This window comes from Dipodomys ordii, unplaced genomic scaffold (genome assembly GCF_000151885.1).
Source record: "Dipodomys ordii isolate 6190 unplaced genomic scaffold, Dord_2.0 Scaffold104, whole genome shotgun sequence".
NCBI lineage: Eukaryota > Metazoa > Chordata > Mammalia > Rodentia > Heteromyidae > Dipodomys > Dipodomys ordii.
In genome coordinates, this window is record NW_012267320.1 from 764,731 (window position 1) to 779,826 (window position 15,096).

Below are 15,096 nucleotides of genomic sequence, written 5' to 3' on the forward strand. Positions count from 1 at the left end.
AGCCGGAAGTGGCGCTGTGGCTCAAGTGATAGAGCACTAGCCTTGAGCTGAAGAGCTGGGGGACAGCGCCCAGGCCCAGAGTTCAGGCCCCAAGACCGGACCCCCCCCAAAAGAAAAGGAACTTCATTGGAAGGAAGACTTCTTTGCAGTTGTAATGGTCTGTAGTGTACACACTTTTCATAACTTTTTTTTTGGTTGGTTGTGGGGCTTGAACTCTGGGCTTGGGCACAGCTCAAGGCGAGCACTCTACCACTTGAGCTACAGCGCCACTTCCCGTACACACTTTTCTTGATGCGTTTACCTGTAGCAGAAACTTCCCGTACACACTTTTCTTTTCTTTTCTTTTTTTTTTTTTTTTGGGTCCAGTCGTGGGGTCTGAACTCTGGGCCTGGGCCTGTCCCTCAGCTCTTCAGCTCAAGGCTAGCGCTCTACCAGTTGAGCCACAGCGCCACTTCTGGCTTTTCTTCTTTTTTCTTATATGGTGCTGAGGAATCAAACCCAGGGTCTCAGGCATGCAAGGCAAGCGCTCTACCACTGAGCCACCTTCCCAGCCCCCTGTACGCACTTTTCTTGATGCGTTTACCTGTAGCAGAAAAGATCCAGCTCTGACACCATTTCCTTCTCAAGGCAGTGTAAACTACGCTTGCCTTCCCTCTTGTATGTTAAAATGAATATTTCCTCGTAAATAGCTCCAGAAAGAGAGCGCTGTTTAGGATAAGATTGCTCAAAGGTAATTGAAGCCCTGACACTTAGTAAGTGGAGGCCTAAGCAATTCTAATAGGTGGGTTTTTATTGCTGTAGTGTCACTAAAGTCATTTGTAGGCAGAACACAGCAGAGCTGCTCTGTTGGGATGAGGCCATTCCCCCCGCGCCCCCCCCCCCATGCTGGCACAGGTGGCTGTAGTAACGGCCAGACCCAGTGGGCTGCAGGTTTTCCTTACCAGTGTCCTTAGGCCTGTGGCAAGCCTTACAAGGCTGAGTCCTTCTCAAGGTGGAATGTAGTAACGCTGCACATAGAGGCCTCAAAGCTTTTCGCTTCCTAGAGGAGAACTTTTAAAAATATATTTTTAGTGGAATTGGGGTTTAACTCAAGAGTTTTACTTTAGTCTCTTTTTTTGGGGGGGTTGGGGGTGGTAGTGGGGCTTGAAGTCAGAGCCTCCGTGCTCTCCCTGAACTCTTTTTGCTCGGGAGTAGCACTCTACCACTTTGAGCCACCATTCCACTTCTGGTTTTCTGGTGGTTCACTGGAGATAAGAGTCTTATTAGACTTTCCTGCCTGGGCTGGCTTTAAATCGAGAGCCTTAGATCTCAGCCTCCTGAATAGCTAGGATTACATGCATGAGCCACCAGCGTGCAGCTGCTTTAGTTATTTTTCAGATACAACCTCCTAGGGTAGCCTCAGATTGCAGTCCTCCTGTCTAAAGCCTCCTGAGTAGCTAGGATGACTGGACTATACCATTGCACCCCTCTTGTTGGTTGAGATGAGCTCTTAATAACTTTTTCATGGCCTCAAATCATGGTCCTTTCTATCTTTGCCTCCTGAGTAGCTAGATTACAGGCATTACTAGAAGATTTAAACCAAAAAGTATAGGCCCAGCAGTTGGCTGGGTTAGTCTCTTCCCAGTTTTCTCCTTGGTACACTGCCTGTCCTGGACTCTGGTGCCTGAATGTAGCAGTCTGGTGGGTGCTGGGCTCCCTCACCCCCCCCCCCACTGCATTGGTGGGTGCCGGCCTCCCTCACCCCCCCCGCCCCCCTGCTGCATTGGTGGGTGCTGGCCTCTCTCTCCTCCCGTGTATTGCTGAAACTGTCCCCAGGAAGGACAGAATGAGACCAGCACCCCCTGAAGTAAAGTTCAGGGCAACGCACCAAGGAAGAGCTCTGCGTGCCACACCAGATTGTCATTGGCTGACGCGTCAGTGACGTCGTCTATCTCTGTGCTTGCTGTCTGCTTTTCTATTCGTGGTCTAAGAGTAGAGTGTCAGATTGGCTGCTTCCACCACTCACGTGCTGTGTGTGCGTTTATGCAGTAGTCTTGGCCATAGACAGACCCTGTTTCTGTGGTTGCACCCTTTAGACTTGTTTTGTCCCCATCCCTTGTTGATGCCTTGATTCTCTGAGTTGAGTCTTGTCTGGTGCCGAGATTGTAGCCCATGAGTTAGTTTTTTTCTATGCCTTTGCTCATCCTTCCTCCTCTCCTTTTTGGTAGCACTAGGGCTTGAACTCGGGGCCTCATACCTGCCCAGCCATGTGCTCAGCTGGCACCCCCCCACTTGAGCTGTTGCCACCATCCTGGCTATTTGTGGGCTAGTTGGAGGTGGATTCTGGTGGACTTTACTGCCTGAGCTTGACTGGCTCCAACCATGACCCTCTGGATCTCAGCCTCTGGAGTAACTGGGATTAAAGGCCTGAGCCACTGAGGACGTTGCTGCTAGCACACAGGAAAAGTCCACGAGACACTTACTTCCGCCGCTCCCTCTGAAGGGACACTATGAATGCCAAGTGTCACTTCACTCCACACAGCACGCTAAGGGGACTCAGACATCCTTGGGCCCTGGGGACGGGGGTAGCAGTTGGAATTCTCCCAGCCTGGGATGAAGGTGCAGGGTGGAAGGCAGGGATGGGGCAAAAATCTACCCCCCCACCCCCGCCCCATTCTCCTCGGCGTGTCCACAGCAGTGAGTGGGCGCCGACTGCTCCCAGGGGCAGGGCTTCTCCAGCCCCACTCAGTGTCACAGTTCACGGCCCATTCCTTGAAGGCGCCAAGGACACTTCGTTTCCATACCGAGCTGCTCTAGTCAGAGGCCATGTTGTCTCACAGGAAATGCTGTCAGGCGTGGTGGTCATCTCCAGCAAGGATCCCGTGCAGCACCAGGGCGTGTTTCTGACCATGGAAGGAACCGTGAACCTCCAGCTCAGTGCCAAAAGCGTGGGCGTGTTCGAAGCATTTTACAATTCTGCGAAGGTGAGAAGACTCGCTGTCGCACTTGCTTTTATTTCTTGGTTTATTTGTGTGGATGTGCCATACTGGGTCTTGAACTTAGGGCCTCTACCTCTCATGTGGCTTTTCTCCTCAAGATTCGCTCTCTACTACTTGAGCCACAGCTCCATTTCTGTCTTTTTGATGGTTAATTGGAAATAAAAATCAAGTGAAAGAGCACCAGCCTTGAGCAAAAAGTGAAGGGATTTTTCTGCCCCGACTGGCTTTGAACTTTTTTTTTTTTTTTTGTCATGGGCTTGAACTCTGGGCCTGGGCGCTGTCCCTCACCTCTTCAGCTCAAGGCGAGCGCTCTACCACTTGAGCCACAGTGCTACTTCTCCTTTTCTGGTGGTTTTATTGGAGATAAGAGTTTCAGAGACTTTCTGCCTGGGCTGGCTTTGAACCGTGATCCTCAGATCTCAGCCTCCTGTGTAGCTAGGACTACAGGCATGAGCTTCTGGTGCCCAGCTATACTCCCTCTTTATTGCTGCCTGTTTCAATTTGCAAGGGATAAATAGCCCTCATGCTATCAACCCCAAAAGTCATGCTTTGTTTCTAAATGCACCCTTATTTCAAGCCCTGTTTCTGTATATTCCTCCTTGACACATGCGACGAGGTGAATGATAAGTGAATTAATTGGCCATTAAAAGTACCAGAGCTAAGCCGGGCGCTGGTGGCTCACGCCTGTAATCCTAGCTACTCAGGAGGCTGAGATCTGAGGATCAAGGTTCAAAGCCAGCTCGGGCAGGAGAGACCCTGAGACTCCTATCTCCAGTAAACCACCAGAAAACCGGAAGTGGCGCTGTAGCTCAAGTGGCAGAGAGCTCGCCTTGAGCTGAAGAGCTGAGGGACAGCGCCCAGGCCCAGAGTTCAAGTCCCACGACCGACCAAAAAAAAAAAAAAAAGTAGCAGAGCTTTCTGAGTGCTAGTGGCTTACACCTAGAGTTCTAGTCACTCAGGAGGCTGAGATCTGAGAATCGCAGTTTGAAGCCAGCTTGGGCAGGAAAGTCCATGAGACTCTTATCTCCAATTAGCCACCAAAAAGCCAGAAGTAGAGCTGTGGCTCAAGTGGTAGAGGGCTAGCCTTGAGCACAAAAGCTCAGGGCCAGCACCCAGGCTCTGAGTTCAAGCCCCAGGTCTTGGCACACACACACAAAAAGAATAGAACTCTTCTGAGAAGTTGCAGCTGTGTCTTTGTCTTCTTCCATCAAATCTGCTCTTTATTAGCTGCTCCCCTGTCAAACTGACATTAAGGCAAGCAGGTCTTTTGTCAATTTGTGTGGAGTTTAGTGTTCCAGAAAGCTCTTCTAAAGTTATGGTTTCCTTTTCCCGAAGGCCATGTCAACCCTGAGTGAGGAGGGCCGAGCAACAGCGCTGTGCTCAGGTTCTGGGACGCTTGTGTCTCTGCAGCGGGCAGGGAGGAGGACCGGACCGCAGGCCTTCTGGCCCGGTTGGGGTGGGAGAGGGAGGGGAAAGGAAGGGGCGACCCAAGGGAGGCCCTCGCTGCGCAGTGGGGGTGTTGGCATGGCTCAGGGAGGTGCTTGTGTGAGATCACTTTCTACTGGGCACAAGCACCTCAGGCCCATCACTAGAAATGACCCTCATCGTGCCAGAGACTTACCAGATGGAACCAGATTGCTGCTGAAGCACCAGGAAGTCAGCGTCTGGGGCTCAGGCCGGAGCTTCAGGCAGACAGTTGGCGCATGCACACTGATGGACTGAATTGATTTTTGTTTACAGCCAATCCAGATTATCACCAGCACCATAGAAATGGTGAAGCCAGGGAAGTTTCCCAGCGGGAAGACGGAGATTCCCTTCGAGTTTCCTCTGCACGTGAAGGGGAACAAGGTCCTATATGAGACCTACCATGGCGTGTTTGTCAACATTCAGGTGCGTTTCCTACCCCGCCTGTGCACGTCTTCAACTTGCTACTGGAAACCAGCTTGAAAGACAGAAGCAGGAGTGACCCTGCTTTCTCGCGGGCACCGCATGTGTGCGCGCTGCGCCGCCGCTTGTTTTGCCCTGCTGCCACATTTTGGGTCTGCCTTCTGAGAGATGTCCCCAGCTCATTTGACCATTATTTGTGTGTATGAGTGTGTGTGCACGCGTGTGCCACATGCATGCGCCAGTCCTGGGTCTTGAACTCAGGGTCTGGGTATTATTCCTTAGTTGTTTTGCTCAAGGCTGGTGCTCTATCAGGAGAGCCACACCTTCACTTCTGGCTTTTTGCTGGAGATAAGAGTTTCACAGGGCTGGGAAGGTGGCTCGGTGGTAGAGTGCTTGCCTAGCATGCATGACGCCCTGGGTTTGATTCCTCAGCACCACATACATAGAAAAAGCCAGAAGTGGTGCTGTGGCTCAAGTGGTAGAGTGCTAGCCTTGATCAAAAAGAAGCTCAGTGTGGGCCCAGGCCTTGAGTTCAAGCCCCAGGACTGGCCAAAAAAAAAGTTGCACAGGCTCTGTTGCCCAACCTGGGTTTGAATTGGAGTCCTCAGAACGTAGCCTTCTGAGTAGCCAGGATTGCAGATGTGAGCCGCTGGCATCCAGCACAACCATGATCTCAGGAACCTCATTATGACTTCCTCCAGACCCCTGTTTGCTTTGCGTCCTCTGCGGCTGCAGCGACACGGTCACTTTTATGTTGGGGAGGCAGCTACTCCAACTTCTTTCTGCTTCCAGCACTCACTTGCCTATTTTATTCTTACAAGTGTCTCTTTGTCTCACCCCGGAGGCTAGCGCGTTCTCACAGGCCTGCGTTCTTCACAGGGGGCCACTGCAGTGAGGGGAAGGGGTTGATGACTTCCGTCCCCCTCCTCTCAAGGAGGCTTTCCCAGCGACTGTGGTCTCAGGAGCAGAGCCAGAGAAAGCCCAGGAAGAAAGGTGTCCTTGTTCATCTGCACACGGGCAGCAGGGCGAGAGTCAGGAGTTGGATTTATCTGCTGAGCTAATCCTTTGGGCTGGTATGCTCCTGCTTGTGGAAGGACACGTTATCAGTGCAGGACCTGGAAGGGCTGGGGAGGCGCAGCCACGCGTCCCACTACAAGTCTCAGGAGCCGCGGCAGAGATCGGTGCGAAGCACGTAGAGTGAGGCAAGCTGTAGACGTGTCTTCCTGTGAAAAAAAGACATGTTCTAGTCCTTTATTAGTACACCTGTGTCAGGTACACACACACACACACACACACACACACACACACACGAGTCTTAAGAATAACAATACTGATTAGAGAAGTTTCTAGAGTCAGCAAGAGTACTTGTGTGCAGACAGCTAGATGCCCATTGCTGGTACGTTGGTGGGAGTTCTGGTCAGCTTGCTAGGCCAGGAATGCTTGCACCATGGTAGGAAGTGGAGAAGAAAATAGCAAGGCTGAAAATAAGTTGTGTCTTGTGGAAAAACATTGGTTTGTTAGCTTATCTCTTTATTTTTGTGCTGGTCCTAGGGTGTTTGAACTTGGAACCTGGGTACTGTCCCTGAACTTTTTTGCTCAACACTGGTGCTCTACCACTTGAGCCACAGCTCCACTTCCAGCTTTTTTTTGTTAACTACAGATAAGAGTTTCTTGCCCACGCTGGCTTTGAACCATGATCCTCACATCTCAACCTCCTGAGTAGCTGGGGTTACAGGTGTGAGCCACTGATGCCTGGCTGGAAAACAATTTTTGTTACCTATCTAGGGTCAGCATCATTGGCTTTTAGTGAAAGGGTATATTCATTAGGCATGAATGGAATAAAATCAAGCTTTTACTATTGTACTTGTTCCTCTCCCCCTTTTTTCTTTAATCATCTTTTAGGAAAAGTCAATGGTTTGTTTAAAGTTAAATTGAAATCTCATTGTTTTCTAAATGTTTCAGGGATACACTTGCAGACAGGCATGTGCAAAATGCTGTGTCGTCTAAAAACCATTTCTTAGGGAGTTGGAATGTGCTGATTCCTTTGGCGCCCACCTGCGTGTTTTGTTAGCACAGGGTTAACTCAGAATGTTGCAGCTGGAACCGGCTTTGCTCTATTTCTGTTTTGTTTTGAAACAGTCTGGAACTCACTATGAAACTCAGGCTGGCCCGGGATGCTCCTGAGTGCTGGCAGGACACTGGCTCACTTTGCTTGCTTGCTTGCTGTTTCTCAGGGGACGTAGCGGGAGGACTGGTAGCTCTGGCTCCTCCTAGGCACAAACAGTTTTCATCTTCGTTATTAGGATTGCCATGAGACTTTGTCAGTCTTTGCTGCAACCTCTTTTTCTTTTCAGAATCATTTAAATTATGAGCAAGTTGCATTATGTTCTACTCTTATGACCATCTTAGCAGGGTTTTATACTATAGCAAAGCACAATAGCAGTAGCCTCCATGTCTGCTGAAATCACATAGTCAGAAGTTTCTAGAGACTCTACACCATCTTCCCAGTTAGAAGTGCCCTTGATAAGAGCCTGCTTTACACCTGACAGGTATCTTCCTCTTTTGCTACCAATGCCTGTGTATTGATAGTCAGACCCCTCCCCCGCAGGCCCATCCATCCTGCAGATGCTTCCTGTGAGATGCCTTCTGGATGCCCCTGACCTCCATTGCTCACACCACTAGCCTCACTCCTTGGAACTAGGTGAGGGAGTGAGAGAGCTGCATAGGTATGCCCTGCTGTAGACAGGTATAAATGCACCGTGGCTGACGCCTGTAGTCCTAGCTGCCCCGGGTGGTTGAGATCTGAGGATGGTGGTTCAGAGCCAGCCCCAGCAGGAAAGTCTGTGAGCCTCTTATCTCCAGTTAACCACCTAAAAACTGGAGGTGGAACTGTGGCTCCAAGTAGAAAAGTGCTAGCCTTGAGCAACAGAGCTCAGAGATAGCACCCAGGCTCTGAGTTCAAGTTCCACAAACCATAAATAAGTAAGTACATAAATGAAAATAAATGAATCCACATCCCACCTTTGTGAACCCCTAGCAGCTTCCTGCACTTACCTCTAGGGAATGAGTGAGGAGTGTGTGAAGAGCTAGCTGGGCACAGGGCTAGGCTGTGGACTGCTCATGCTGAGTGCGGGAGATAGGACAGCTGTCCTGCTCGCCTCATAGAAGTTCTTCCATCACTGTTCATACCCCTCCATTCACAAGCACACAACCCAGCTCACATTGACTTCCGCAAACCAGGGCTCAGCTAGTGGGTACAGAACTGTACAGACGCCATCCTGAAGCACAAGAGGTGTGTTCCTCCACTTCCCCTTGCTCTGCTCATCGCTCCCTTGAATTACTAATCACTGTCTTCCTATCGGCCAAAGCCGATGCCTGTGCACAAGGCATGGATCCATCTTGATGGGCTTTGGCAAACCAGGGTCCTGGGGTCGTAGAACCAGCAACCCCAGGGGATCAAACTGGTTCAGCCATTCTCTGCTGTTCTGGCTTTGCCTCAGGTGGCTGGGCTTCCATCTACTGTACCACCAAACCCAGCTAGACAGAATTCTCTCCTGAGCTCCGTGGTGCAGTTCTGGTTTCCCGCTGCCTAGGGAAATCACCTCTCCAGTCCTGAACCTAATAGTAAGAAGGGGGGTTCCTCTGGGAGAAAAACAGGAAAGACCAGGCAAGCCCGAGCAGAATGTGTGTGCTACACTGTGTGAGGAATATATACAACACACACACACACACACCACCAGCTTTCACCGAGCAAGTCTGGATGTACACTGGATTGAAATCTCATTAGGGGGAGGCATACACACACACACACACACACACACACACACACACACACTGGATTGAAATCTCATTAGGGGGAGGCACGCGCGCGCACACACACACACACACACACACTGGATTGAAATCTCATTAGGGGGAGGCACGCGCGCACACACACACACACACACACACTGGATTGAAATCTCATTAGGGGGAGGCACGCGCGCACACACACACACACACACACACACACCACCAGCTTTCACCGAGCAAGTCTGGATGTACACTGGATTGAAATCTCATTAGGGGGAGGCATCCATGCCTATGTGCAGATATATAAACATTAAGATCCTTGTAGACAAGAGTGATCCTTAGGAAAATATTTCAGCTCCCGGCAGTACCTTAAATATATAGGAACTTATTTCATGTGGATAGGTTGTTCATAGGAATGTAGCTTCTTAGAAGATTCACGTCTATGCATATAGTCCCAGGTATAAAAATTACTTTTGATGTAATCTAAAGTTTTTTTCTGGATGACTAAGGCAACAGCTGACTTTAAGCATGAGATCTCATTAAGCAGATGCGAGAGCTTTTTTTTTGGTTGGTCGTGGGGCTTGAACTCTGGGCCTGGGCACTGTCCCTGCACTCTTCAGCTCAAGGCAAGCGCTCTACCACTTGAGCCACAGCACCACTTCTGGTCTTCTAGTGGTTTATTGGAGATAAGAGTCTCATGGAATTTCCTGCCCGGGCTGGCTCTGAACCACGATCCTCAAGTCTCAGCCTCCTGAGTAGCTAGGATTACAGGCGTGAGCCACTGGCGCCCAGCTTGCGAGAGCTTTTTTTTTTGGGGGGGGGGGCCTGGTCGTGGGGCCTGAACTCTGGGCCTGGGCGCTGTCCCTCAGCTCTTCAGCTCAAAGCTAGCCCTCTACCACTTGAGCCACAGCGCCACTTCGCGCTTTTTTCTTTTTGCTTATGTGGTGCTGAGGAATCGAACCCAGGGCCTTGAGCATGCAAGGCAAGTGCTCTACCACTGAGCCACCTTCCCAGCCCTGCGAGAGCTTTTTGATTTGTTTCTGTGCTGGGCTGGACCAGGGCCTTGTGTGGACCACTGAGCCACACCCTGAGCTCCCAGATTTTACGCATGTATTCACATCCTGAGCTCCCTGTTATTACTTTTGCAAGTCTGGTGTTAGGTCACTGATGAGGGCGCAGAATTTTGTTCGCAAGCATCCTTCCTCACGGGCAAGAATGTGTGGTTCCAGTTCCGGGCTGTGTTAACTTGGTTTCCAGCCCTGGTGCGTGCTCTCGTGGAAGCGCGCGTGTGCCCTCCCGTCCACCGCAGGCGCACCAGCAGTCCCACGCCGAGCTGTGCCACGCCGTACCACGTTCTGCCTCAGATGCAGATGCGGTTGGGGGCGGGGTGGGACAGGCGCACTGAGCTGGCTGGAGGTAGCTGTGGGTGTGGGCTTCTCTACTCTTTACCTTTGCAGATCTTGGGCTTAAAAAAAAAGTAGTTTTCCCTTCTTCATTCCTCTCTAGTGTGTGTGTGTGTGTGTGTGTGTGTGTGTGTAGCAAGTGCTGCAGTTCCCTGGGTCGGGGCCAGTGGCAAAGCTCCTTCCCGGTACCTGTCTAGTGAACAGCAGTGTGAGCACAGAGCCAGAGCTTGACCTGGTGCTTGGTGCATGGCAAGCCGTGAGATGCCTGGTGCTGCCCTGGCATGTGTGCCAGGCCTCTGCTCGGGGCACCTCCTGCAGCCTGGGAGCCCCAGGTGCAGATGGCAGAGCGGAGATGCAGGTTGTCTGTTTGGGCTCGCGGTGAGCTGCAGAATGGATGCAGCTTCAGGATGCCTGTGGGAATAGCCTAAAGAATAATAGTAAAGAGACTTTTTGTTTTGTCAGTTGTGGGGCCTGAATTCTAGGCCTGGGTGCTGTCCCTCAGCTCTTCAGCTCAAGGTTAGCATGCTACCACTTGAGCCACAGCGCTACTTCTGGCTTTTTCTGCTTATGTGGTGCTGAGGAATGGAACCCAGGGCCTCATGCATGCAAGGCAAGCGCTCTACCACTGAGCCACCTTCCCCGCCAAATGCCTTTATTTTGAACATTAACTTCTCCCACTGTGTGTACTAATTTTGTGTAACACAGTAATTCACTGGGAAAGTTTTGTGTGGAGCTGGACAGAGGGCCCCCCGCCACGCTACCCTCTCCCCCTTTCTCCCCCTCCCCAGTACACCCTGCGCTGTGACATGAAGCGGTCTCTGCTGGCCAAGGACCTGACCAAGACCTGTGAATTCATCGTCCACTCCACTGTAAGCTTTGTCTTGGGCTCTGGGTGGGGTCTGGGATGCACCATGCCTGGGTCCCTGCCATCTCTTGGGTGTCAGCAGAGATAGGATTGCCGTGCTCGGTGGATGCCCGCCTGTGCGGTTTGTGTTTCACCTGAGGCCAGTAGCCGAAGCCCGGCCTGCTCTGCCCCCAAAGCGCCACATCGCCTCAGCCCCCAAGGTGCTGGGGCAGACGGCCCTTGTGAGGCGTGCTCAAGGCCTGCCACCCTGGCACTCTTGCCAGTGAGAACACGTAGGGACGCTCCAGGCTGTGGCGGACTTTCCTGACATTTTACAGTCACAGATGTTCTTAAAAATGCCATTTCTAGCCAGGTGCTAGGTGGCTCACACCTGCAGGCCTAGGTACTAATGCCAAAGCACTCTGCAGTGTGGTTTACAAGTTAAACAGGAAGATTATTCTCACTAAGAATGCATTCATAAGTGCACTGCTTACTCCGCACACTGGGCGAGCCCTTCCTCCACCTGCTCCCTGGGTCTGGTTGGCCCCTTGAATCCTGGGCCCTGGGTTGGAACCGCCACCGGGCATCAGGATAGCTGGGCTCTGGATGGATTCCGCAATGGACGGTGTGGTTGATTTGGGGATTACCTATCGTTCATTCTCTAGGGACTCTTCAGGCAGACAGCATGGTAGCCTACTCGCCCTGCACCGCCCTGGCCACATTCTCAGTGGGGCCACTCAGCAAACAAGGCCTTGAGCTTTGTGCCTCAGTTTCTTACTGAGGGGTGACCATCAGAGAGATGTGACAGCCATATGCCAACTCAGATACTGTACCTCCCAGAAGTTCTGCTCTCTCCCTTGGGTCTAACTTGAAAACTTGGAGCCCATAAGTTCCCTCGGAGATGTAGACATCTGTCCATGCAGTTTGTAGATGAGGAAATGGGAAACAGGAGATGCCGACCGAGGGCACCTGGGTTTGGGCAGATCCGAGTTGTCTCCTGCCCTTCCCCAGCCCCCTTTGGCTCTCTCTCTGTGCCGCCTCTCAGCTGCGGCCCCTGGGCACTCACCCCAAGCTTGTGGTTTCCCTCCTGTTTAGCCTCAGAAGGGGAAGCTGACTCCGAGTCCTGTGGACTTCACCATTACACCGGAAACCTTGCAGAATGTCAAGGAGGTAACCGCTCCTCACACTGCCGTGCACCTCCACCACGACCGCCTCCGGCCCAGCGACCTTTGGCAGGTTCAGGTCGTTAGAGGGGAGGTTGATCCTAACTGTTGTCCCTATCCAAACTGGCGTTTGCCTTTCATGCTGAACTCACGAATGGCTTGGAAGAAGAATACTTTTAAAGGTGCTTATGATTCTCCATATTTGGTTTTTGACATGGGCCTGACTGTGCTGCCCAGGCTAGCCTGAACTGGTCTTCAGAGATCTTTCTACCTCCACCTCTCAAATGCTGGAACTACAGGCATAACCCACCATGCACAGCTTGATCCTGACTCTATACTGCCTTCCCTGTTTTTTTTTTTTTTGTCGGTCATGGGGCCTGAACTCTGGGCCTGGGCGCTGTCCCTCAGCTCTTCAGCTCAAGGCTAGTGCTCTACCACTGGAGCCACAGCGCCACTTCTGGCTTTTTCTGTTTATGTGGTGCTGAGGAATCGAACCCAGGGCCTCATGCTTGCAAGGCATGCACTCTACCACTGAGCTACTTTCCCAGCCCTGCCTTCCCTGTTTTCCAGCATTGTGGGCCTTGACCTGTGGCACTGCCTGTTTCCAGCTGTCCCTTTACTTTCAGCGTGGCTACATATATATATGTGGCAACACACACACACACACACACACACACACACGCACACACACACGTACACGTTTTTTCAATATTTATTTTGGTGGCTAGTTGTCCTTTGTTCTGGAACACCCTTGACAACTTCTCAGACTTCTTACACTTTGTCTTTTTGCGTGGTGGGTGGAGCTTTCTGATTGGAATGGAGATGCTGGGGTGATTCTCCGAGTCATCTGCCCCCCCTGTGGGTCATGTCCAGAGGTGCCTTACAGATGGATAATAACACGGTGTCTACAGGTAGATGACTCAGTGTCTTCACCTGAAATCTCATTGATACATCACCATTTTGCAGAACAGGGTCCTATTGGATTGTCTTAAGTGCCAGCCGGGTGCTGATGGCTCACGCCTGTAATCCTAGCTACTCAGGAGGCTGAGATCTGAGGATTGTGGTTCAAAGCCAGCCCCGGCAGGAAAGTCTGTGAGACTCTTATATCCAATGAACCACCAGAAAACCAGAAGTGGTGCTGGACCTTGAGTTGAAGAGCAGAAGGACAGCACCCAGGCCCAGAGTTCAAGCCCCATGACCAACAACAAGAAGAAACTAAGTGCCAGACTTCATAGTATTGATTTATTCCGGAGTAATTATGGAGCAATTTCTCCTTTCTCCTCCAGGCCTGATGTCTTTGCTTTTCTTGTTCTAGAGAGCCTCGCTTCCCAAATTCCTCATTAGAGGACATCTGAACTCCACCAGCTGCGCCATCACACAGCCGCTGACGGGCGAGCTGGTGGTGGAGCACTCGGATGCTGCTGTCCGCAGCATCGAGCTGCAGCTGGTCCGCGTGGAGACCTGCGGTGAGGCCGCTTGGGGCTGCGGGGGTGGGGGGCGGGGGTGGAAGCTGGGTGTCCTTTGCAGTAAATATGCGTGTCACCAAGATGCCTAAGAGCCAGTCCTCAGTAACAGGTTTATTTGGCTCAGGGTTCTGGTTTTGAGAAGGTGACGCGCACAGTGCTGACATCTGGTGGGGGACGGCAAAGGTGCTGCACTGTGCGATGGTGGGGACGGAGGGGGGAGGATGGGCGCCGAGAGGCTGCCCCTCTGCAACCCACCAGCCTGGCCACCGAGGCTGGGGACATGCCGGTGACCTGCCACTGACATACCGCAGACAGGCCGTTGGCATGCCTGCCCGCTCTGTCCTCTGTCCACCTGACCGCAGAGGAGGAGGATTACTCTAGACACCTAAGTGTTGTCAAGAGCAATGGCGCCTGGGACAGACCCCCAACTCCTGAGTTTCCTCCATCCTCCCTCCGCCTTTACTGGCCGGATACAGGTAGCTGGGCTGTCGCGGGCCGGGCGAAGGGCACACTGCAGCAGGCCTTCACAGGACGCCAGGCCGGGCCGCCGGAGGCCGGGTGACCCGAGGCCGGGCCGCCCAGGACGAGCAGCGATGCGGGGCCCTGGCTCAGACCGGGTCGGGCTTCCTCCGCCCAGCCCACCCGCGCCCGGGCAGAGCTCCGCGGGCCTCGGGTCCCCACTTCGTTGACGTGGGGATTAAAGGCAATGTGGGGGGCACATTAAAACCCGGGCCCTGAGGTCGGGGAGAGGGGGTGGAGGAGCTTTGTGCAATCTGCTCCCCCGCAGGCTGCGCGGAAGGCTATGCGCGCGACGCCACGGAGATCCAGAACATCCAGATCGCCGAGGGCGACGTGTGCCGGGGCCTGCCGGTGCCCGTCCACATGGTCTTCCCGCGGCTCTTCACCTGCCCCACGCTCGAGACCACCAACTTCAAAGTGGGTAAGCGGCCGTGGGCCCCCGCGTCGGCCCGGGTCCGGGAGTGACCCCGGGGGTCCCCCGCGCGGGGCCTCGCGTGCCCACGAGTCCGCGTCTCCCCCGCAGAGTTCGAGGTGAACGTCGTGGTGCTGCTCCACGCCGACCACCTCATCACCGAGAACTTCCCGCTCCGGCTGTGCCGCACCGAGCCCGCCCGGCCCGGGGCCGTGTGACCCGCAGCGCTGCGCAGCCGCGGCCTGCCTCCGCCTGCCCGCCCGCGCCCTCGCTCACGGAGCCGCGGCGGGCGGGGCGCTGCCCCGGGGTGGCCGGTAGATGGAAGGGCTGGACCCTCACGGGGCGGGGCCTGCCCACGCCTCCCCGCAGCCCCTCTGGGCCCGGGCCAGGGGCTCGCCGGCCCCGCTTCCCAGCGGACAGAGGGCTTCCAGCCCCTCCGACAGGAACCGGCACAGCCTTCCTGTTTTACAACGCCACCCCCTTTCTTGGTCCCCAGTTAATGAGCCCTGAAAGGAGCTGCGCTCCTCTGCACACTGGCCAGCCTTCCCTTGCGGGACAAGGCGGGCTCAGCCCGGGGCCCTGGGGGCCGCAGCCGCGGGCAGCCGGTCCCTGCTCAGCGCGCAGCCCGCCCC

The 15,096-nt window shown here is 53.4% G+C and overlaps 1 protein-coding gene across 1 annotated transcript in view; it reads left to right on the forward strand.

The window, feature by feature from the left end:
• Positions 1 to 14,872, forward strand: part of Dscr3 (Down syndrome critical region 3) — a 21,257-nt gene extending 6,385 nt beyond the window's left edge. The window contains exons 2-8 of the mRNA XM_013027421.1: positions 2,820 to 2,963; positions 4,719 to 4,868; positions 10,849 to 10,929; positions 12,000 to 12,074; positions 13,383 to 13,533; positions 14,321 to 14,473; positions 14,576 to 14,872. Of these exons, the coding sequence (XP_012882875.1) occupies positions 2,820 to 2,963; positions 4,719 to 4,868; positions 10,849 to 10,929; positions 12,000 to 12,074; positions 13,383 to 13,533; positions 14,321 to 14,473; positions 14,576 to 14,682 (861 nt within the window). The 3' untranslated portion in view covers positions 14,683 to 14,872. The remainder of the gene's footprint in view (positions 1 to 2,819; positions 2,964 to 4,718; positions 4,869 to 10,848; positions 10,930 to 11,999; positions 12,075 to 13,382; positions 13,534 to 14,320; positions 14,474 to 14,575) is intronic.
• The last annotated feature ends 224 nt before the right edge of the window (positions 14,873 to 15,096 follow it).